This window comes from Benincasa hispida, chromosome 1 (genome assembly GCF_027475165.1).
Source record: "Benincasa hispida cultivar pf3 chromosome 1, pf3_genome.v1.1, whole genome shotgun sequence".
Lineage (NCBI taxonomy): Eukaryota > Viridiplantae > Streptophyta > Magnoliopsida > Cucurbitales > Cucurbitaceae > Benincasa > Benincasa hispida.
Genome location: NC_143478.1, coordinates 77,531,287 through 77,555,236, shown reverse-complemented (window position 1 = coordinate 77,555,236; position 23,950 = coordinate 77,531,287). Strand labels below are relative to the sequence as shown.

The following is a 23,950-nucleotide window of genomic DNA, read 5'->3' as shown; positions in this document are numbered from 1 at the left end:
TAAAGACCTTGGTAAGCTGAGATACTTCCTTGGAATGGAAGTGACTCGATCAAGAGAAGGTATTTCAGTATCGCAAAGGAAATATACACTGGACTTGCTCAAAGAAACAGATATGATTGGGTGTAAACCTGCTGACACACCCGTGGAGTATAATGCAAAACTTGGTGTTATAAACAACAAAGTTCCTATTAGCAAGGAAAGGTACCAGAGGTTGGTTGGAAAGTTGATCTACTTGTCCCATACAAGACCAGATATTTCATATGCAGTAAGCGTGGTGAGCCAATTTATGCAAGCTCCCTATGAGGAGCATATGACTGCAGTTGAGCGTATTCTTCGGTACTTGAAGGGGACTCCTGGTAAGGGTCTGATGTTCAAAAAGTCTGGAAAAAGGACTATAGAAGCATATACCAATTCTGATTGGGCAGGCTCTGTCGTTGATAGAAAGTCAACCTCTGGGTATTGCACCTTTGTCTGGGTTAACCTTGTCACCTGGCGAAGTAAAAAACAGGGAGTGGTGGCTAGGAGTAGCGTTGAAACTGAGTACAGGGCAATGAGCTTAGGGATATGTGAAGAAATCTGGTTGAATAAGGTGTTGTCTGATCTTTACCAAGACAGTGAGCTTCCAATGAAGTTGTTTTGTGATAATAAAGCAACAATAAGCATCGCAAACAACCCAGTCCAGCATGACAGAACCAAACATGTAGAGATCGACAGACACTTCATTAAAGAAAGACTGGATAATGGGAGCATTTGCATCCCTATATTCCCTCAAGTCAACAAGTGGCAGATGTTCTCACCAAGGGGTTACTGAGACCAAATTTTGACTACTGTATTAACAAGTTGGGTCTTATTGATATTTATGCACCAACTTGAGGGGGAGTGTTGAAAGTAGGGTTTTACCCTAGGGGTATTATTGTAATTGTCTCTTACCCTATGGCTCTCTACTGTCTATTTATTCATCCTGTTCTCTTGTATTCAGTGTCTCAATTAAAAATAATAAGAAAAAGGTCTGTATCGTGGTTTTTCTCCCTGTTCTAGGGTTTCCACATAAACTGTGTTGGTCTCTTTCTTTTCCTATTTTTCATCATGTATAAATTGATTTTACCCCTATTTTTTTTATATTTCATTGGATTAATTTCTTAACTGCCATATGTACAGTTAAAATTTAGATGGTCTCACTGTCAGCTTGAGTGATTTCAATTTGCGTGATTTTCCTTCGCTTATAATTTGTTTATAATAGCTTGCTTTGGACTTACTAATTATCTTTATGCCGAACTGTTTTTACTTTCCTCAATTTAATGAGAGTTCTATAACACCTTTACTCTCTGATGTGGCAGAATATGCTCAAAGAATACGAGCTTACACTTCGTAGCAACCCAAAAGATCCAACTGCTATGGAAGTGAGTGATGTTTCTGTTGCTTTCAAGCTTCTAATAGTTAATTTGATTTTGGTACTACAGTTGCGTTTCTCTTCAGGCAGTAAGGTTAAATCATTCCGGATGGATTTTTACTCAATTGTCTTCTTTGTGTCATTCCAAAAACATTTCTACCACCTATCCGGGAGAGTTGGGTATTGTGGTAAAGGACCTTGGATTCAACGATTGGTCAGGTCAAACTCCTTAGAATATTAAATATCTTATAAATTTCTTGAGCTACCGATGGACACTCCACTTTCAAGCATCTCGGTACTTTGAACATGATGAACATTAAGAGATCTAACGCGTAATACGGGATCATGTAATGTATGCACATACAAATTCCTACAAGCTTTTTGAAAAGAAACTTAGAGTATAAATACTCTCTTCTATTCACTTGTTTCTATAAATTCTAACCTAAACCACTTAATTCAAAGCGTGCGTTTAGGGCAAGAACTATCCTAAGACTATAATAACCACCTTTTGTTACAGTAAATACTATTTTGTATTCCCCAATTAGCTATAGTCAACACTATTTCAAGACCCTAATTTACTACAGTATTTACTATTTGTTAAAGTTTTTACTATTTTACATTTATCATTTTTTATTCTTTGTTATAATATTTACTATTTCCTTCTCAAGCTAAAATAATTTACACCTCAAATACATACTATTATAACCCAAACTAAAATAATCTACACCCCAAACACAAACTATTAATTTACAACCCAACTATAATAACTTAGGGCTATAATAACCAACTCCTTTCCCAAATGTCCTCAAAAAGTTGTAAAGAACATTTAGAGATGACCAAAAGTCGGTTTTTTCCCTGCAAGTAAATAATTATGCAAGATGCTTTCTGGTAATTTTTGTACTGTATACTATTATTTCCTTAATTCTTTATGAACTGAAGTGTGCTAAACTTTGAGTGGTTGTTTCACCCCTTTCGGGGTTTCAATATCTTTCTTGACAAGGCCCGAAAAAGGGAGTTCTTTTTTTCTCTCTAAATAAAGAAATAAAATAAATTAACAAAAGAGAGAATACTAGAGAAGAGGGGAATGAGATCTGAACCGATCCCTGTTCAAACTGATGTAAAAACAAAATAACATCATGAATGAAGAAAAAAACCCCAGTTAGAAGTCAACATCTGAAAAGTTGTGTTTCCCATAGCATGGATGAATGAGATATTTTTAATTCTCTCATATCCCCAGAGCACTAATCTCTATTCATTTTCTCAATTGATAAGTTGTGTATCCTTTTCTACAAATTTAAAGAAAGAAAAAAAAAAAGTAATGGTTTGAAAGGGTTCCAATGTCGTGCAATGATGTTGAATTATCCTCTTAAATCCTTTGGTTTCTCAAACTATATCCTCTGAAGAAAGCTTTGACATCATACCTCCACAAAACTTTAGCGTTCCCTCTAAAATTATCCCTGGACAGAAGCTTAAAATGAGTATCTTTTCTGGTATTTGGTAGGTATGAGGATAAGCCAAAAAAAAAAAAAAAAAAAAAAAAAACACCCGTACTACTGCAGTAAAAGAGCAGCGGAAGATGAAAAATGGTGTTGATCTTCAGAAGAGTTTTCACAATTGATACAGTAGTTGGGGGCTAAGGTAGCATTTAGGAAATCTTTATTGCTTCTAGTACAAGCTTCCAAGTCTTCTTATGCCACGGTCCAAATGAAAAACTTGTACCTCCCAAAAGGCTTTAGTCTTCTAGATAGCTTTAGTCAAACTTTTATCAGTTATACTGATAGACTCAAATCCCAAAAAGAGAACCTTGAAGCGGGGGCTTGTAAGTTACCTGATTCATCCAGCTGTCACTTTCTTGCAACTAAGAGTTGGGTTTAAGTTCACTTGAATAATGCTGGATAGACTCACCCAGTCCACAGTTTCTAAATTGAAGAGGTTGCTTTGAAACAGAAAATTCCAATATCGGAATCCCTTGGACTAACAATAATAAATGGAAAATTATATTTTGTGATGAAGTCTTGGAAAAGAGTTCTTTGAAGGCAACTATACCATCCTGGAACACAATACAATTGTTTTGACACTTTGAAAGAAACCACTTGCAGAAAGATTGAAGAAAGTTATGCACACCATAACTGGCCCCTTCAAGAATGCTTTCATTGAGGGTAGAAAAATACTAGATCCAGTGCTAATTGCTAATGAGATGGTGGAAGAATACCGAGCAAAAGGGAAAAAGGGCGGATTCTTGGGCTCTATCTGGAAAAAGCTTGATCATGTAGATTGGGGCTTTTTAGAAAAAGTAATGTCTTCAAAAAATTTTGATCCACGCTGGATCTCTTGGACTATGGGATGCATAAAAAATCTCAAATTCTCTATAATCATTAATGGAAGGCCACAAGGACGTATTCTTGCATCTAAGGGAATTAGGCAAGGTGATCCATTGTCACCATTCCTTTTCCTCCTAGTCAGTGAAGTGTTGGGTGCTCTTCTTGATAAGCTTTATGGAAATGGTCTGTATGAAGGTTTTGTAGTAGGAAAGGAGAAGATTCATGTTCCACTACTCCAATTTGCAGATGACACTCTTCTATTTTGCAAACATGATAACTGTATGTTATTGAAACTGAAAGAAGCCATTGAACTATTTGAATGGTGCTCAAGACAGAAGGTGAATTGGGAAAAATCAGCCTTAAATGGAATCAATATAGATGATAATGAGTTGCTGCAAATGGCTGAATTTCTAAATTGCAAGGCAGAATTTCTGCCATTTCTTTATCTTGGTTTGCCATTAGGTGGGTACCCATAGCAAGCTTCACTTTGGCAGCCAGTGATTTATAAGGTTCATAGAAAATTAGATAAATGGAGATTTAATTTGTCCAGAGGAGGGAGGGCTACTTTGTGCAATTCAATTCTCTCCGATCTTCCAACTTATTATATGTTCTTATTTGCAATGCCCGATAAAGTGATTCTTTCATTAGAAAGAATTATGTGAAACTTCTGTTGGGAAGGACAAAATGGAAGCAAAACAAATCATTTGGTGAAAAGGGACATTGCTAGACGTTCCTTCGTTGATGGAGGCCTTGGTTTGGAAGGTCTCAAAAATAGAAATATGGCTTTACTAGCTAAATGGGGTTGTTGATACATGGAAAAAGAAAATTCCTTATGGAGGCAGGTGGTTAGAAGCATTCATGGAAAAGATCTCTTTAATTGGCACACGGTCGGGAAGGTTGGGAATAGCTTGAGAAGCCCTTGGATTAGCATTTTGAGAATTTGGTTGAAAGTAGAAGCTTTGGCTCCATTCAAACTTGGCAATGGCGCTAGATCGACCTATGGGTAGATGCACTCCTGTTAAATATTGGTATCCAAGACTTTTTAGGATTGCTTTGTTACCAAAGGGATCCATAGCATCTCATTGGGATCATATGCTGGCTTCTTGGTCTATTGTATTCTGTCGGTTGCTTAAAGATGACAAGATAATAGAGTTTCATGATTTGTTAACTCTAATTTCAGGTAAGAGAATTTCGGAAATTTTTGATATGAGATCATGGTCCCTAGAAGCCTCTGGTAATTTCTCTGTAAAATCTCTCACTACTCATCCTCCCTTTCATCCCCTTTGGACAAATGTCTATACAAGGCTTTATGGAAGACTAAAAGTCTGAGGAGAGTTAATATTCAAGTGTGGATAATGATGTTTGGCCTTCTAAATTGTTCCTCAATCATGCAAAGAAAGTTCCCCTCAGTTTGTTTGTTGCCTTCTATTTGCCCTTTGTGTAAAAGGATGGTGAAGATTTGCAGCACCTATTTTTCAATTGTTCATATTCAGCAAGATGTTGGTGGAAATTTTTCCCCGTTTTTAATATTGCTTGGGTGTTCGGAGATAATTTTAGAAGTAATGTTCAGCAAATTTTAATGGGCCATTCACTTAAGAAGCGCCCTAGGTTAATTTGGGTTAATATGGTTAAGGCTTGATAAGTTGTAGAAATACAAGTTATTTTATCTCTCTTTTAAAAGAATAAGAAAAAAAGCTCTGAAAGTGCAACATTTTTGCTAAAGAATTTATAAAGTAATCACAATATGTGATCATACATCTCTAACGCCTGATCTATCTAAATTTTGAGCTAATGTCTTTTTTTATGCAGAACACCCACTGATGCGATCAAACAAGAAATATCATAAACAAAAGCACGATCGCATAACCAGTTAATGCGTTAAGCGATGAAGCATGATATGACATGGGTGGTGGAAGTCAAATCTCAGATTGAGTTGGTAGTTGATTAGAAAACTTAGTTGAAGATTCAATGAACTTCTAATGCGTTGCAGGCGACGCATCAGGGTATATGGAATTTAATGCACCCTATCAGCTCAATCATGAGTGAGAGAAGAGAAGTCATCATCAGACGCCTATAAATACCCATGCAATTGTCATGCAAAAGATACGAGGTTCACAAACTTTCTGAAAAGAAAACTCTAGCAAGGATCCTTCTCCTTTAACCATAAAAACACCTCGGTGAGAACCTGGGTCTCTTGTGGAGGAAGAGAAGTTCCATTGTTCGATATTTAAGTGAAGTAGTCAGCATAAAAACTAGAGGGAGCAAGACATTGCACACCACGACTTGACTCTCTATCCTTTCCTTTATCTTACAGTATATTTATATTGTATCCTTAACATTGAAGAACTCAAATCTGCAATATGAATACCTGTTTATTCCATTGCTTGTTCATATCTTCTAATACTATCACGAGTAACTAAATTACCTTGGGTTGAAAAGCATATAACCAACATGAACTAAGCAACAAAAGAATTATGCACTCACTTGTTTTACGTATGCCTACTCACGTCACTTGAATAAGTCGAAAGATTATTCTAAGTAAATTGAATTCAGATTTAGAACTCATAAAACAAGAAGAGATGCTCCTTAGAAATAAGTACATCTTTTGCATATTGTACTCACCGCATGCATCCTAGAGATAGGGTAGTGTGGTTGAATACACTAAAAAGTGCTGGTTGTATATTGAGTGCACAGTGTCACAATCGCCCTTTCGAAGGCTTCTCTTAGTGATTGTGCGACACTTGTCCCCGCTCACGAACAAGTCAGCCAAACCGAACACGGACCGTCGATGGCACACCGAGTGCCTCTCTGCAGCTAGCTCAATTTTTGGTTCGACTTTTTCAGCCTTGTCTTCTGAGCTAGAGGCCAATGTGGCTTGAAAGGCATTGAAAGCAGTCCGATTCAGACACTCACCCGCTCTGTGTGGTCCTCTACATATGAAACAAGATAGGGGCGATTGTAGTTGTTATACATTGTGGCAGCCCCCGCCAGTTGTTCTCTGATCTCGGCTGGGAGGGCTTACGATCTCCCCCGGTGTTCTTGTCTCCTCCTCCAGGTCTGGGAGGGCGGGAACGACTGTTTCTGTTCCCACCATTTAAGGAAGTTGGTTGTTTCCTCACGTCTTAAGAGTCGGTGCTAAGGTCATATAACTGATCTGCTGCCGCATAGGCAGAAAGGAGATCTTGTACTCTCTGTTCATATAACTTTGACTTTGCAAACGGTTTCAGCCCTTCGCCAAAGCAAAAGACTTTGTTTTTCTCGGACATGTCACGTATGTCCAGCATGAGTCCCGCGAATTGCTTTACTAGTCCTTTACTAGTCCTTGATGTTGCCTGTTTGTCTCAACTCTCGGAGTTTTTGTCGAGCCAAAATCTCGACATTCTCAGGGAAGAACTGCGAACGAAGTTCTTGTTTCAACTTAGCCTAGGTATCTATTGTGCATCGTCCTTCCTGTATGTCCGCAAATCGCAATCTCCACTACAGCTTTGCATCTTCAGCTAGATGTATTGTCGCTAATGTGACTTTCGGACTCTTCTGTCACAGTGTTTGTCACCTTGAAGTATTGCTCAAGGTCGAAGATGAAGTTCTCTAGAGCCTTTGCTTCTCGCACCCCACAGAAGGGTTTCGGTTCCAGGATTTTTATTCTGCTCACTGGCATTGCTCCCCCAGATGGGGCCTAGTTCCCTACCTCTCGGATGGTAAGATTCACCCTTGCACTCACATCTGCAATCTCGGCTTTGACGACGTCAAGGGCCGATCGAAAATCTTCAGACAGATCGGTTACCATTTGAATTATTGCTTTCTGGGAGCTGCCCAACTCTTCAACGTGCTCCTCTATGTGGGCAAAAGAGCCCGATGAGCTATCACTGCGTTCAAAACTACCGGATCGTGCAACTTTTGTCTCTTGGGTCTCCACCCTTATCATCAGTTCTCTGACGGGTAACCCGTCTAGGCGGCCAACTACCGCATCAATTCCGTCGGCTTTCTCGACAACTTCTTGCAACCGAGTCTCCAAGAAACGAATACTGTCTGAGACTTCTCTCAAGTAGAGCATTTGCTCTTCCATTTCTACCAGCCTGCCCACATGGGACTTATTCAAGTTCTTTGTCGCCGACATGATTGCTGATCTTTCCCTCTATGAGCCGACTTGGCTTTGATACTAACTGTCACAATCGCCCTTCTGAAGGCTTCTCTTAGCGATTGTGAGGCACTTGTTCCCGTTCACGAACAAGTAGCCAACCCGAACATGGACCGCCGATGGCACACCGAGTGCCTCTCGCAACCTCCACCCCTGTTTTAGGGAAAACGGGTTTGGAGAAAAAGGTTTTCGTAAGCATTTTTGAGAATGTGAGTAAAGAAAGAAAGATTGTAGTAGACTAGAAAGCAATGAGCAACAACGACTTTATAGAGTACTACTTTGGGTATGGGGAAGTGATGATTAGTCTTATCCCCATATAGTGCATTCTGAACAAAAAGCCAACTGACACCCTTGCATATGCAAAAGGGCGAGCGGTCACTTACAACAAAAAATACAAAGAAAGCAAGCTAACTAAACTAATACAATACATGACATGAAAGTATGATAAAAAGGGGTTGGAGCGGGCATGCGGCCATGGTCAACAGGCCCTGGACAAGCATGACCGTGACACACGGCTTGAACGCATAACTCATCTAGTTGCTTAGGGAGTGTTGGTGAAAATTCTTCTCAACCCTATTATCGCATGCTAGTATCCACAACCACCGCTCACACTGTTTCACTTGAAGCACAACCCTCAACGCATAAAATTCAGACTTAGAATAAAACCAAAAAAATCGACTATTTGTGTGAACATTTCATTTGCATTAAGATCTAAGTATCAGTTCATCGCACACTTATAAGCAATCCTTAAGTTCGACCCTGGACTTACCAAGACTCTGGTTGGACTTACACTTGGGTTCTACCAGGAAAAACTAAGCGTTATAACCTCATAATCATCATTCATCTCATCGCATGGTTTGAACACATCAAAACTCTACTTGCAGAATTGTGGTTTGAAAGAAACCAAAAAGTATTCCATGATAAAGAAGCAGGTTGGATGGATCGATATGATTTAGCACGAAGAAATGCTTCATCCTGGTGCACTTTATGCAAGACTTTCTAAGATTTCTTCATACAAAAATTATGTTTAAACTGGCAGGTCTTCATCTTCCCAGATTTTTAGTAGTTTTTGTCTCAATCTTGTATTATTTGGCATAGTCTTCTTTTGTATTAATGTGTATCGATTAGTGAATTGTCTTGGGACCTTGGTTGTCCTTTGCTTTTATCATTATGTTAGTTTTGTATGGATATTGTAAAACTCTTAGGTTTGAGAAAGAATCAGAATACTTTATTCATTCACCAAAGATATGAATATATACAAGTGTACAAAGCATAGAAAAGGAAAATATCACAAAAGGAAAATATCACAAAATATTTACAAGAATGGAAAATCCTAATTATAGAATTATAACACTCCCCTTCAAGTTGGAGCATATATGTTAATCATGCCCAACTTGTTACATAGATAATCTATACGTCTTCCATCCAATGCTTTCGTGAAGATATCTCCTAATTGTTACCAACCCTTGTTGAATTTTCTCACGTACAAAATAACAATCAACTTCAATATGTTTAGTCCTTTCATGAAATACTGAATTAGACGCAATATGAAGTGCTACTTGATTATCACATCACAACTTTGTCGGTGTGGTGATTTCAAATCTCAACTCAACAAGAAGTTCATATATCCAAATCAATTCACACACAGATTGTGCCATTGCTCTATATTCTGATTCTGCACTTGAACGTGACACCACATTTTGCTTCTTACTCTTCCAAGAAATCAAATTACCACCAACAAAAACACAATACCCTGAGGTTGATCTTCTGTCTTCTTTAAATCCTGTCCAATCAGCGTCTGAGAAACATTCAATATTAGTATGACCATAATCCTTATATAATAAACCACGCCCGGGAGCAGCCTTCAAATAACAAAGAATCTGTTCCAATGCAGCCCAATGATCAACTGTAGGGCATGACATATACTGACTCACAATACTTACTGAATAGGCTATGTCAGGTCGAGTCACTGTAAGGTTATTAAGTTTTCCTACTAACCTCCTATATCTTTCAGGACCTTTTAGCAATTCTCCATCTTTTGTGAGCTGTAAGTTGGGCATCATTGGGGTACTACATGACTTAGCCCCTAGCTTTCCTATTTCAGTCAACAAGTCAAGTACATATTTTCTCTTTGATAATAGAATTCCTTTCTTGCTTCTTATTACCTCAATTCCTAAGAAGTATTTCAACATGCCCAAATCTTTTGTATGGAATTGACTATGAAGAAAGGTCTTTAGAGACTGAATACTGAAGCATCATCACCAGTAATCACAATATCATCCACATATACAACTAACAAGATGACACTACCCTCAGATCTCTTAAAAAATACTGAGTGATCTAACCTACTCTTCCGCATTCCAAAACTTTCAATCACCTGATTAAATTTACCAAACCAAGCTCGTGGACTCTGCTTTAATCCATACAAGGATTTACGAAGGCGACACACCGTTCCATTCTCCCCTTGAGCAACAAACCCTGGTGGTTGCTCCATATACACCTCTTCTTGAAGATCACCATGAGGAAATGCATTTTTAATATCAAGCTGATGTAAAGGCCAATGATTGATTGAAGCTAATGAAATAAACAACCTCATAGATGAAATTTTTGCTACGGGAGAAAAAGTATAAGCATAGTCAACGGCATAAGTTTGTGCATAACCTTTCGCTACGAGGCGTGCTTTTAACTGAGCAACAAAACCATCAGGATTGACTTTAACTGCAAACACCCATTTGCAACCGATAGCCTTCTTTCCTGCAGGGAGAGAAACTAAATCCCAAGTACAATTATCATCTAAGGTAGTCATCTCCTCCACCATTGCGGCACACCAACCAGGATGAGACAAAGCCTCATGAACAGTTTTAGGGATAGATACAGACTCTAAGGATGCAATTAATGAACATGTGGAAGGCGACAAATGGTTATATGAAACAAAAGAGGAAATAGGATGAGCACATGTACGTTTACCTTTACGAAGAGCAATAGGGAGATCATCACTCGTTTCTGGATCCACTGACGAAGAAGACTCTGGTACAGGGCATGGAACTGAAGAAGGTTGTCGCCGAGTATAGACCTTAACGATGGGTGGAAGAGTAGAGGTAGCCACAGGTAGAGATGAATCAGGAAAGGATCGGAGAGAGAAGTAACTGTGTAGACAAGGAAATCATCCTCTACTTCCTTATGCTCCCCCTGACTCTTATTCGGAGAGAATGATGATGATGAAAAAAATGGGGTATGTTCAAAAAACGTGATATCAGGAGAGACGAAATATTTATTTAAACTAAGACAATAACACCATACCCCTTTTGGACACGGGAATAACCAAGGAAAACACATTTTAAGGACTTTGGATCCAGCTTGGTATGCTGAGGCCGAACATCCCGAACAAAGCAGGTACAACCAAATATTTTATGTGGGATGGGAAACAAATTTTGCTTGGGGCATAAAGTACGAAAAGGTATCTCACCCTTAAGAATGGAAGAAGGCATGCGATTTATTAAGAAACAAGCTGTGGAAACAACATCAGCCCAAAAGGATTTTGGAACATGCATCTGAAACATCAAAGCTCTGGCTGTCTCAAGGAGATGACAATTCTTTCGTTCTGCAACTCCATTTTGGGATGAAGTATCAACACAAGAAGATTGATGAAGAATGCCATGGGCATCTAAATAAGACTTCAGTGTATGAGAGAAATATTCCTTAGCATTATCACTCCGTAGGATTTTAAGAGCACCACTAAACTGAGTTTGGATTTCAGCATGGAAGTTATGAAAATGAGAAAGTAACTCAGAACGACTTTTCATTAGATATAACCACGTAACATGAGAATAGACATCTACAAATGTAACAAAATACCGAAACCCTCCTTTGGACTCAACAGGACAAGGACCCCAAATATCATAATGGACTAATTCAAAAGGAGCACTAGCTCGTTTATTGACTCGAGGATACAAATTCAAACGATGAAATTTAGCAAATTGACATGATCACAATCTAAAGAAGACAGATGTTGAAGTTGTGGATGAAGACTCTTCAACACAGAGATAGACGGATGACCCAAACGACAATGCTCTTCAAAGGGAGACGACACACTTGAGCATGTGATGGCCGTAGGTGTTTGTAGTTCAAAGATGTAAAGACCTCCAAATTCACGCCCTTTACCAATAGTCTGTTTCTTCATAAGATCCTAAAATAAGCAATAACCAGGAAAAAAGGAGACAACTATGAAGATCACAAGTGAGTTTACTGACCGAAATCAAATTAAACGAGAAATATAGTAAATTTAAAACTGATGACAAAGAAATTGATTCAGTAAGATGGACGGTTCCTGATCCTAAAACAGAAGTGGAGGTTCCATCAGCTATAGTGACATTAGGTGAAGAGGTAGATGTACAAAGGTTAGAGAATAAACTGGGGTTACCTGTCATATGGTCTGTAGCTCGAGAGTCAATGACCCATTTTGACGTGGAGGAAAGAAGTCATTTAGAAATGTTACCTGTCTCTGCGATGGCCGTAATGGGAGTAGAAGATGATGCCCTCAATGATTCTTGATACTGCTGAAATTTAGCAAACTTCTCTGCAGAAATCGTAATTGACTTGTCAAGATTATCAGGAGTAGAGGCAACATGTGCAGAGGGTGATGGCATTCTCTGACCCTTATTCAGCAATTTTCTGCATTCACGCTTCGTATGGCCAGGTTTATGACAATAATAGCAAACAATACCTCTTGAATTTGATCTTTGTTTATTTGGATGACCTTTGAAGCTATTTGATTCAACCCTCTTATTACCTCTGTAATCATTTGTGCGCCCAATCAAAGCACTGTTAGAACCAGATGATGTAACTGCTTGTGTCTTTTCACTACGAAGTATTCGAGTGTAAGCTTCTTCAAACGAGGAGATATTTGAGCTTGACAACACTTGATCTTTGGCCATCTCATATTTAGGTGCAAGACCTACTAAAAAACTCATGATAAACAACTTTTCACGTTGAGCCATTAGAACTTTTGGATCCGTGTTGATTGGCATCAAGGCATTGAATTCCGTGCATGTATTTTTAACCTCCATAAAGTAACTTGTAAGAGATTTTTCTCCTTGATCAGGTTGATATAGAGTCTTACAAACATCAAACACTCTATTAATATTCTCTTTCCCTGAATAAAGGAAATCCAGATATTCCAATAGTTCCTTGACTGATTCGCAGTGATTTAGTAGTTCAACAATTTCACGGTCAATAGAATTCTTGATTTGTAGAAGCATCCTTGAATCGTCCCGCCACCAAATCTTCTTATTAGCATCAATCGGTGGCTCTTCTGTGATGTGATCATCCATCTCCATGCTCCTAATAAAGTGGCAGACATTTGATCTCCATGAAAAGTAGTTGGATCCATTCAATTTGTGTTCAGTTACTTTTGACACCATAGGAACAATCTTAGACATGACTAATGGTTTCTGATCAGCCATTACCTCAAAAACAATAGACACCGGACAACAGAGAATCAAACCCTAATTTACCGAAGAGATGTCTTTACAAGCAGTGAGAATATCTATATATCCCAAACAAACACACCACCAAGAAGAGTCAACCACACTGAAGAAACCCACAAAAACGAACAAAAAAGGACGGCACATGCGCCTACACGCGCTGGCGCGTGGACGGACGGCAGAGAAGAACGATTGGCACGTGAGCCTCACGCACTTGTCAGATGGCAACCAGACTTTGAGGTTTTGTAGATCGGCGGCTGGGCTTCTCTTTGGACTGGGCGGTGTCGAAAAAAATAGCTTCCTTTGTTTTTCATATTTTTTTCCCTGCGGCGGCGGCTAACGACGGCGAATGAACCGAAGACGGCGACTGGGAACAAAAGTATAAACTCACCTCTCCACAAAATCCTAAACGTATCACAAATAGGTTCTAAATTCTCAAACCCTAAGGTTCACAAAAACCCTAAGTTTATTTAGAGAGCTCTGATACCATGTAAAACTCTTAGGTTTGAGAAAGAATCAGAATACTTTATTCATTCACCAAAGATATAAATATATACAAGTGTACAAAGCATAGGAAAGGAAAATATCACAAAATTATAGAATTATAACAGATATGACGAGGGCGTTAGGGGGGTATCAACCTAGTTGAGATGCCTAGGTGCGCCTCCTGATCTTTAGATTTTCATACTCTTTATATAACCCTCTTGTACTTTGAGCATTAGTCTCTTTTCATCTTATTAATAAAGAGGCTCGTTTCCTTTTCAAAAAAGAAAGAAAGAAACCAATTGACGATTTGCTAGCTTGTAAAAGGTAAAAGCCATGGGCTTCTTACATTAATCTTCCTCTTCTGGATGGAACTGAGTACCCCCTTGAACACTGCAGTTTCTTAGCGGTAACTATGGTTTTGTACCAAAGAGCAACAAATCAAGTAATGCGACAACTCCATTTAGCGATAAGAATGTAATTCCTTTACTTTATGCATACCAGTGCCTGAAGCAGAGAAACCTTTTTCCACCTAATCAGCCTCTTGTCACTCGTATCATTTGCTCAAGTCTTGCATAAAATTTGGGATTTTATTCTCTAGATTATTTGCCTATTTGGCTGGGCTGTTGGGAAAAATGAAAATAGATGGTGATACAAAGTGAATTTCACTATAAGTAGTGAGTACTCTTATAGAAAAAGGGAATTCTTTCCTGCAGGTCAAGAGCCTCTCTGTCTGATGACTCCTCATCACTCCCTTTCAATAAATAAAATAAAATAGCCATCACTTCCTTTTAGGCTTTTCAAAGGAATGAACCAAAAAACAATTCAGAATTACCAAGAGTCTACTATCTGCAGTCAGTCCTCCTTGATAGTCTCACATTTTCTGGTAAATTAAAAATTAAGGAGAAATTATACTATTAGTCCTTGAGGTTTGGTCTAGGTTGCATTTGAGTTTCTGAGTTTTCAAACTCAATAATTAACGCTGAGATTTGCTTTTAGTAGCACCTTAGGTCCCTCCCCCAGTGTTTCTTTTAATTATTAACAGGTAAATAAATTGAATTAACCCTAAGCATTGGGGATTAAACAATGTAGTTTAAAATAACAAATCTAACTTTCCTCTAGTTATCTACACAATTGCCAACTTGTTCCAAAGTTCATTTGATTCTTTGACAAATATTCACAACCATTTCATCGATAAACCTTCACTCTTTCCTTTTAAATTCCCAAAACTCAAACCCTCTTTCTCCACGGGCAACACTACTTTGTTCCATCCCACTAAATGAGATATTTTCTACTCATCTCTACCTTCCCCAAAAAATTACTCATATATTTTGGACGAAGGCATTGATTGCTTATCTAGAACCTTCAAGAAAAAGTTGCAATAAAAACCACATGCAGTTTCAACAAGATTTTTTGGGCTTGTGGTTGGAATGAGATTATACTTTTAGAGCAAGGGCTAAGAAATTTAGTCTGCTTGGACTTGAGTAATAGGTATCTATTATGGCACAGGTACGTGTGCCTTTGGATCTATTTTTATCTTTCAGTCTTTATAGATTCTTTCTTCTTATTTTTCTTAGTCTTGCTGGGTTTTGAGGATGAACAGTCCTCTTGACTGCCAATGTCACACTATATTCTAATAAAAAATAAAAGCTCTATTTCTGATTAAAGTTACTTGAAGTTTATTACCAGTTTTAAATTTTTTCTGCGAAGTTGGACTGGTAACTTGTGTGAAACAATGTACTTTGTAATGGAATATATGAGGAATGGAAATATTGTGGATATTCTAAGCATGGAATTTGTATGAAATTCTGAACAAATATTAGATGCATTGTTGTAGGGTGCGGCAGTTGCCTCAGCTGAATTAGGTGAATATGCACGAGCAGCTTCTTTGCTTGAAGACTTGATAAAGGTTTCTTTTATTTTGGATATGGAACATGAACTTTTCATTGATGTTGCTTTTAGGTAATATAATATTTTTGTTCTTTCTTTATGTAGGAGAAGTTAGATGATTCTGACATTTTCCGCTTGCTTGGGGAAGTAAAATATAAACTAAAAGATTATGATGGGAGTGTTGCGGCATACAAGAGTGCCACAATGGTTAGTCTTTTCTTACAATTAGAAAGGATCAGGTCGTGCTTTGTTGGAATTTTTCTTTGTTTGATATGACATTAAAAATTAAAAGAGAACAAGAATAAAATTCTCTCCCTTCTTTCTCTCCCTTCTTTCTCTCCCTTCTCATGCCTTTTCTCATCTCTCACCCTCTTCCCCTTCTTGTCAGTCTCCCTCCCTATCCATTCCCCCTTCACCTTCATCCTCCCCTCCCCTCCCAGCTCTCTCCCTTTCCACAGTTGTTGCTGACACTTCCAGAGACTGCTTGAGGAGAGAGGCAAAGGAAAGAGTGGGAGAAGAACGAAAAATTTATTTGTTCATTTTTTACATTTAAAGGTTATGTCAAATTTGCACGTAAGCTCATCACTCGTCCAGTTAGCCTATTTAAAGTCCAGTCAGCTTTCTAGTTGAGGTCTAATGGTTTTCTTACGGACTGCTTAAGCCTATTTCTTAAAACTCAAGTGCTAAAGTATAACTTTTAAAAATTCAAGGACTAAAATGACCTATTAGTGAAAACTCAAGGCCAAAATTTCTTTACTAGCCTTCTTTATCTGCTTAAGGTATAAGGTATACGTATTGATCAAAATAATACATATTTGAGAGTGTATCATAGACAATAGCAACATCTGAGAGCGTATAATAGACAATAGCAACGTCAATTAAGATATTGGCTAACAAAGTTTATAAAAATGTTTGTTCAACAGAAGCTCAGAGAAATAATGACATCATATTACATCATAATAGTCCATCTTAATTTTTATTTTATCCTTAAGAGGGCACAACAAGTAAATAGCCTTCCAGCCAATATCAATATTTTATTTGAAACTGAACTTTTCGTTGTGATTATCAAAGTACATGAGGAGGATGCCTTATAATAAGATTCTACAAAAAGGATTTGGACTTGAATGTCTACAAAGCAATGAGAAATAGTAGTTACGGAAGGATTTGGGCTTAAGTCCCTACAAAGCCATTTCATCAGAGAAAGTACGTTTATTACGCTCCAACTATATTATCCATCCGGAGGTTTTTCCCCAAAGGAATATAAATATAAAAATTACAAATATCATGAAAATGTACTACCTTGATAGGAAATAATATAAATAACCTTTAAAAGATTAATGTGGATGACATTTAAGAATTTATATATTCATTTCATCACTTAAAAGTATTTTATAAAGAAATCTTTACAAATATTTTTCTTGTCTTGTGATTGCTCGGTACGTTCATTGTTGTTAATGTACATGTGAAATTAGAGAATGCATACAAGTTTGGAATCAATTGTCAAGGCTTCCAAGGTGTTGGTATTGGGAAGTGTTTTATCACGTCTGGACCCATGACTTTATCATCTGATAAATTCTTTCCTTGAATGTGCTTGATTGTGAACAGTTATCTGAAGATGTCAATTTTGAGGTTCTGCGTGGCCTTACAAATGCATTACTTGCTGCTGGGAAACAAGATGAGGTTAGTTACAGTTTTATAGAAATTACAAGTTCACAGTACGTAAAAGTAAATAAAAATAAAAATAAGTAAATTACACAGTTGGTCCTTGAGGTTTGGACAATACGTCAATTTTGTCCCTAAATTTCAAAATCTTACAATCAAGTCTCCCAAATTTAAGATCCCGTTTGATAAGCATTTTGTTTTTGGCTTTTGATTTTTGAAAATTAAGCTTATTTCCTCCCAATATCCTACAATGATTTGCATCTTTTTATAAGTACAATGGTTGAATTCTTAGCTAAATTCTAAAAACAAAAACAAGTATTTAAAAGCTATTCTTTTTAGTTTTCAAAATTTGGCTTGGTTTTTTAAACTGTTAGTAAAAAGTAAATAATAGAGGAAGGAATTTGGAGGTGAAAGTAGTGTTAATAAGCTTAATTTTCAAGAACAAAAAACTAAAAGGTTACCAACAGGGGCCTAAGAAATACCCAATTTTAGTCATTAACGTTAAGTTTCTATTAGCCATTTTAACCAAAAAAAAAAAAAAGTGACGTGGCTTTTTTTTTTTTTAAATAATTTTAGGAGTAGCTGTTGTGTCAATTTTTAATAAATACTACTAATAATAATTAACTAAAAAATAATAATTAAAATTTAAAAACTCTCCACTCTCCCCCTCCCTCTTCTCTTTGCTCTAATGCCAGCATGAGCCGTCCCTCCTCCCTGCTAGCCCCACAATGCCTCTTGTCTTTCCTCATCTCTCTCTTCTTCTTTTTCATTTTTTATTTTCAGATTTGGGCTTCAGAAAAGAAAATTTTTCTCAAAAAGCAAAATTTATCACATCATTAACCAATATAGAAGCCATGCATCAGAAAGCAAACAGGATTCGAATTTCCAGGCTAAATTATCAAATCCCACAAAATTTCACAAAGCACCAAAATCAAAATCACTCTTCAAAACTCAGTAAAATGATGAATCACCAAACACAAAAGGTTCAACAAAGATATATCTTCAATTATTGAAGAACCTTTTGAACTAGCCACAACAAATTGATTAATTTGAACTGCAAAAAGGATCAACAAAATCTTCATTCGCTGGATCTCAAAATTATGACCCAAGTTCAGTTACTGCCAAGGATCAACAAAATCTCCAAACTGTTGACAGCCCCACTCCCAGTCCCACATGTCTAGGATGAAGAAAAATTTTGCTAGTGGTTCAGATTAACTACGAAAGCAAATTTTATAGTAGGATGAAGTGGAGGAAATCAAAGTGAAAGCCTACATACCATTTTCGTTGAAAATTCTACTAAAATCCACCATTATCCTGTCTTCAGCCCTTCTGATTGATATCTCTCTCTGGTTTCTACTTTGTAATTTTTCGTCTTTATTTTTTTTTCTTTCTTTTGATTTCAATATGGGCTTGGTTTGATTTGTTTGAAGTTTTTTTTTCCCCATAAAACACTTCACTAACAATCCGGTGTTATATCCTTCTTTTCTGTCATATATATTCATGATTTCTCTTTCTCCCTATCAAACACATATTTTCGCTTTTACACTGTTTATTTGTAGAATCGGTACAAGGGGAAGGGAAAGGGAGGGGAATGGGAAGAAGAAGGGAGAAGGAGACAGGAACAAGAAGAGGGAAGGAGGGTTGGAGGGAGGAGGGAGAATTTTTTAATTTAGAATATCATGTCAATCACTAAAATAATAAAAAAAATTACTCAAAGACACTGCTTGGGTTCGTTTAAACCTATTTTTAAAAAAATTTGAGGACTAAAAATGTACATTTTGAAATCTCAAGGACCTAAAACACCTATTACTAAAAACTTGGGGACTAAAAAGTTAACTTTTGCTTTATTTTTTCATGTCTAAAAAGTATATCTACTAATTTTTTGTTCAAAGTAAATAGCTTATACCCTTTATCCCTTATGAACTACGTTTTCTTTCATAAATTGGAATTTATTTAAATATTTTGTTTAACTGATAGATAATATTTATTAGTTTAAATATCTTGTTTCAATTTCTTCTTTAAATTTTGTGTAAATAGATCGAAATGCATTTCTTAAAAAAAATTAGGGAATTTTTAAAATATTTTGTAACTAATACATTTAATTGAATTGAAGTTCGGAGTGGCCACCACTAGACAGGACATGGTTGTTGTAAACTTCTATTTCATCATTAGCATGTGTGGGAGTGGTCTAGTTTTGGTTAGTTTGCTCTTGTTTCAATTATTCATAAAACAGAAATGTATTTTTTGATGCAACATAACATAAATGGAAGAGTATTATTACCCCTAATTTTTCCTTCATCTACATGTTGTGCTACTTAGTAGTCGTTACTCATCTGTCTACCAGCTCGAATAATTAGTGTGCTCCTTTGTTGCTCTTTACGTAATTGCCTTGAAAAGAGTAACCAAAATTAGAGATTTTTTACCCATTGATGCTCGAGTATAGTTTATTTTCAATATGTACGTCCTAAATCAAATACTGGGCGGTTGTAATAGTTTGATTTCTTTGGCTCTTGACAGTAATTGACCTATTGAATCTTGTACATCTTATGGATATAAATTTGTTTGCATTCATGATTGTGTTTAATTCCGTTGATTTCACACATGCATTCTTTCATTGCAGGCTGTTCAATTCCTTTTGGACTGTCGTGAACGTCTTAAAAGTTTAAAATTAGGAAGTATGGCTGAGGGCAAGGAGATGGAAACAAAATTATCGATTGATCCTATTCAAGTGAGTTCAGTCAACCTCAACCTCAACCTTATCCATTGAAATTAACAAGTCAAAGACACATTTGTAGGCTATTTATAAATGGCAATCAATGAAGAATAAGATGAGGCAGCCCCAAAATTGCATCATGTTAGGTAGAAGTCTAAAACTATAAGTGTGTTACCAATTTAGGAAGATATTTTAGTTCCTTGTTCGGTTTAGGTGTACTTAGTTTTTGTTATAATTCTATAGTTAGGGTTTTCCATTCTTGTAAATATTTTGTGATATTTTCCTTTTCTAGGCTTTGTACACTTGTATATATTCATATCTTTGGTGAATGAATAGAGTATTCTGATTCTTTCTCAAACCTAAGTGTTTTACATGGTATCAGAGTCCTCTAAACAAACTTAGGGTTTTGTGAACCTTAGGGTTTGAGAATTTAGAACCCGTTTGTGATACGTTTAGGGTTTTGTGGAGAGGTGTTTACACTTTTGCTCACAGTCGCCGTCTTTGGTTTGTTCGCCGTTGCCGCTGTCGTCGGGAGGGAAAAAAACTATTTTTTCGACACCGCCCAGTCCGTCGAGGAGCCCAGCCGCCAATCTACAAAACCCCAAAGTCTGGATCCCATCTGACCAGCGCATGAGGCTCACGCACCAATCGTTCCTTTTTGCCGTCCGTCCATGTGCCGGCGCGTGTGCCATTGTTTTTGGTTCATCTTTTGTGGGTTTCCTTAGTTTTGTTGACTTTTCTCGGTGGTGTGTTTGTTTGGGATATATAGGTATACTCACTGCTTGTAAAGACACCTCTTCGGTAAATTAGGGTTTGATTCTCTACTGTCCGGTGTTTATTTTTTTAGGTAATGGCTGATAAGAAACCAGTAGTCATGTCTGAGACTGTTCCTATGGTATCAAAAGTAACTGAACACCGTGAAATTGTTGAACTAGTAAATCACTACAAATCAGTCAAGGAACTATTGGAATATTTGGATTTCCTTTATTCAAGGAAAGAGAATATTAATAGAGTGTTTGATGTTTGTAAGACTCTATATCAACCTGATCAAGGAGAAAAATCTCTTACAAGCTACTTTATGGAGGTTAAAAATACATGCACAGAATTCAACGCCTTGATGCCAATCAGCACGGATCCAAAAGCTCTAATGGCTCAACATGAAAAGTTGTTTATCACGAGCTTTTTAGTAGGTCTTGCACCTAAATATGAGATGGCCAAAGATCAAGTGTTGTCAAACTCAAATATCTCATCGTTGGAAGAAGCCTGGCCATACGAAGCGTGAATGCAGAAGATTGCTGAATAAGGGTCAGAGGATGCCATCACCCTCTGCACATGTCACCTCTACTCCTGATAATCTTGCAAGTCAATTACGATTTCTGCAGAGGAGTTTGCTAAATTTCAGCAGTATCAAGAGTCATTGAAGGCATCATCTTCTACTCCCATTACGGCCATCGCAGAGACAGGTAACATTTCTAAATGCCTTTTTTCCTCCACGTCAAAATGGGTCATTGACTCTGGCGCTACAGACCATATGACAGGTAACCCCAGTTTATTCTCTAACCATTGTACATCTACCTCTTCACCTAATGTCACTATAGCTGATGGAACCTCCACTCCTGTTTTAAGATCAGGAACCGTCCATATTACTGAATCAATTTCTTTGTCATCAGTTTTAAATTTACTATATTTCTCGTTTAATTTGATTTCGGTCAGTAAACTCACTCGTGATCTTCATTGTTGTGTCTTCTTTTTTCCTGGTTGTTGCTTATTTCAGGATCTTACGACGAAACAGACTATTGGTAAAGGGCGTGAATTTGGAGGTCTTTACATCTTTGAACCACAAACACCTACGGCTATCACATGCTCAAGCGTGCCGTCTCCCTTTGAAGAGCATTGTCGTTTGGGTCATCCGTCTATCTCTGTGTTAAAGAGTCTTCGTCCAAAACTTCAACATTTATCTTCTTTAGATTGTGAGTCATGTTAGTTTGCTAAATTTCATCGTTTGAGTTTGTATCCTCGAGTCAATAAACGAGCTAGTGCTCCTTTTGAATTAGTCCATTCTAATGTTTGGGGTCCATGTCCTGTTGAGTCCAAAGGAGGGTTTAGGTATTTTGTTACTTTTGTCGATGACTATTCTCGTGTTACGTGGTTATATTTAATGAAAAGTCGTTCTGAGTTACTTTCTCATTTTCGTAACTTCCATGCTGAAATTCAAACTCAGTTTAGTGGTGCTCTTAAAATCCTACGGAGTGATAATGCTAAAGAATATTTCTCTCATATACTCAAGTCTTATTTAGATGCCCATGGCATTCTTCATCAATCTTCTTGTGTCGATACTCCATCTCAAAATGGGGTTGTAGAACCAAAGAATCGTCATCTCCTTGAGACAGCCAGGGCTTTGATATTTCAGATGCATGTTCCAAAATCCTTTTGGGCTGATGCTGTTTCCACAACTTGTTTCTTAATAAATTGCATGCCCTCTTCCATTCTTAAGGGTGAGATACCTTTTCGTATTGTATGCCCCAAGCAACATTTGTTTCCCATTCCACCCAAAATATTTGATTGTACCTGCTTTGTTCGGGATGTTCGGCCTCAACATACCAAGTTGGATCCAAAGTCCTTAAAATGTGTTTTCCTTGGTTATTCTCGTGTCCAAAAGGGGTATGGTGTTATTGTCTTAGTTTAAATAAATATTTCGTCTCTCCTGATATCACGCTTTTTTTAACATACCCCGTTTTTTTCATCACCGTCTTTCTCTTCGAATAAGAGTCAGGGGGAGCATAAGGAATTAGAGGATGATTTCCTTGTCTACACAGTTATTTCTCCTTCCGGTCCTCTTCCTGATTCATCTCTACCTATGGCTACCTTTACTCTTCCACCCATCGTTAAGGTCTATACTCGACGACAACCTCCTTCAGTTCCATGCCCTGTACCAGAGTCTTCTTCGTCATTGGATCTAGAAACGAGTGATGATCTTCCTATTGCTCTTCGTAAAGGTAAACGTACATATGCTCATCCTATTTCCTCTTTTATTTCATATAACCATTTGTCGCCTTCCACATGTTCATTCATTGCATCCTTAGAGTCTGTATCCATCCCTAAAACTGTTCATGAGGCTTTGTCTCATCCTGGTTAGTGTACCGCAATGGTGGAGGAGATGACTGCCTTAGATGATAATTGTACTTGGGATTTAGTTTCTTTCCCTGAAGGAAAGAAGGCTATCGGTTGCAAATGGGTGTTTGCAGTTAAAGTCAATCCTGATGGTTCTGTTGCTCAGTTAAAAGCGCGCCTTGTAGCGAAAGGCTATGCACAAACTTATGGCGTTGACTATGCTGATACTTTTTCTCCTGTAGCAAAAATGGCATCTGTGAAGTTGTTTATTTTATTAGCTTCAATCAATCATTGGCTTTTACATCAGCTTGATATTAAAAATGCATTTCTTCGTGGTGATCTTCAAGAAGAGGTGTATATAGAGCAACCACCAGGGTTTGTTGCTCAGGGGTAGAATGGAACAGTGTGTCGCATTCGTAAATCCTTGTATGGATTAAAGCAGAGCCCTCGAGCTTGGTTTGGTAAATTAGTAAGGTAATTGAAAGCTTTGGAATGTGGAAGAGCATGTCAGATCATTTAGTCTTTTTTAAGAGATCTGAGGGTCGTGTCATCTTGTTAGTTGTATATGTGGATGATATTGTGATTACTGGTGATGATGCTTCAGTATTCAGTCTCTAAAGACCTTTCTTCATAGTCAATTCCATACAAAAGATTTGGGCATGTTGAAATACTTCTTAGGAATTGAGGTAATAAGAAGCAAGAAAGGAATTCTATTATCGAAGAGAAAATATGTACTTGACTTGTTGACTGAAACATGAA

At 37.4% G+C, this 23,950-nt stretch overlaps 1 protein-coding gene across 1 annotated transcript in view; it reads left to right on the top strand.

The window, feature by feature from the left end:
• LOC120072738 (Tetratricopeptide repeat (TPR)-like superfamily protein) overlaps positions 1 to 23,950 on the top strand; it is a 61,644-nt gene that overhangs the window by 16,186 nt on the left and 21,508 nt on the right. Inside the window, exons 5-9 of the mRNA XM_090314300.1 lie at positions 1,338 to 1,400; positions 15,653 to 15,724; positions 15,811 to 15,912; positions 17,311 to 17,385; positions 19,988 to 20,095. Of these exons, the coding sequence (XP_090170426.1) occupies positions 1,338 to 1,400; positions 15,653 to 15,724; positions 15,811 to 15,912; positions 17,311 to 17,385; positions 19,988 to 20,095 (420 nt within the window). The remainder of the gene's footprint in view (positions 1 to 1,337; positions 1,401 to 15,652; positions 15,725 to 15,810; positions 15,913 to 17,310; positions 17,386 to 19,987; positions 20,096 to 23,950) is intronic.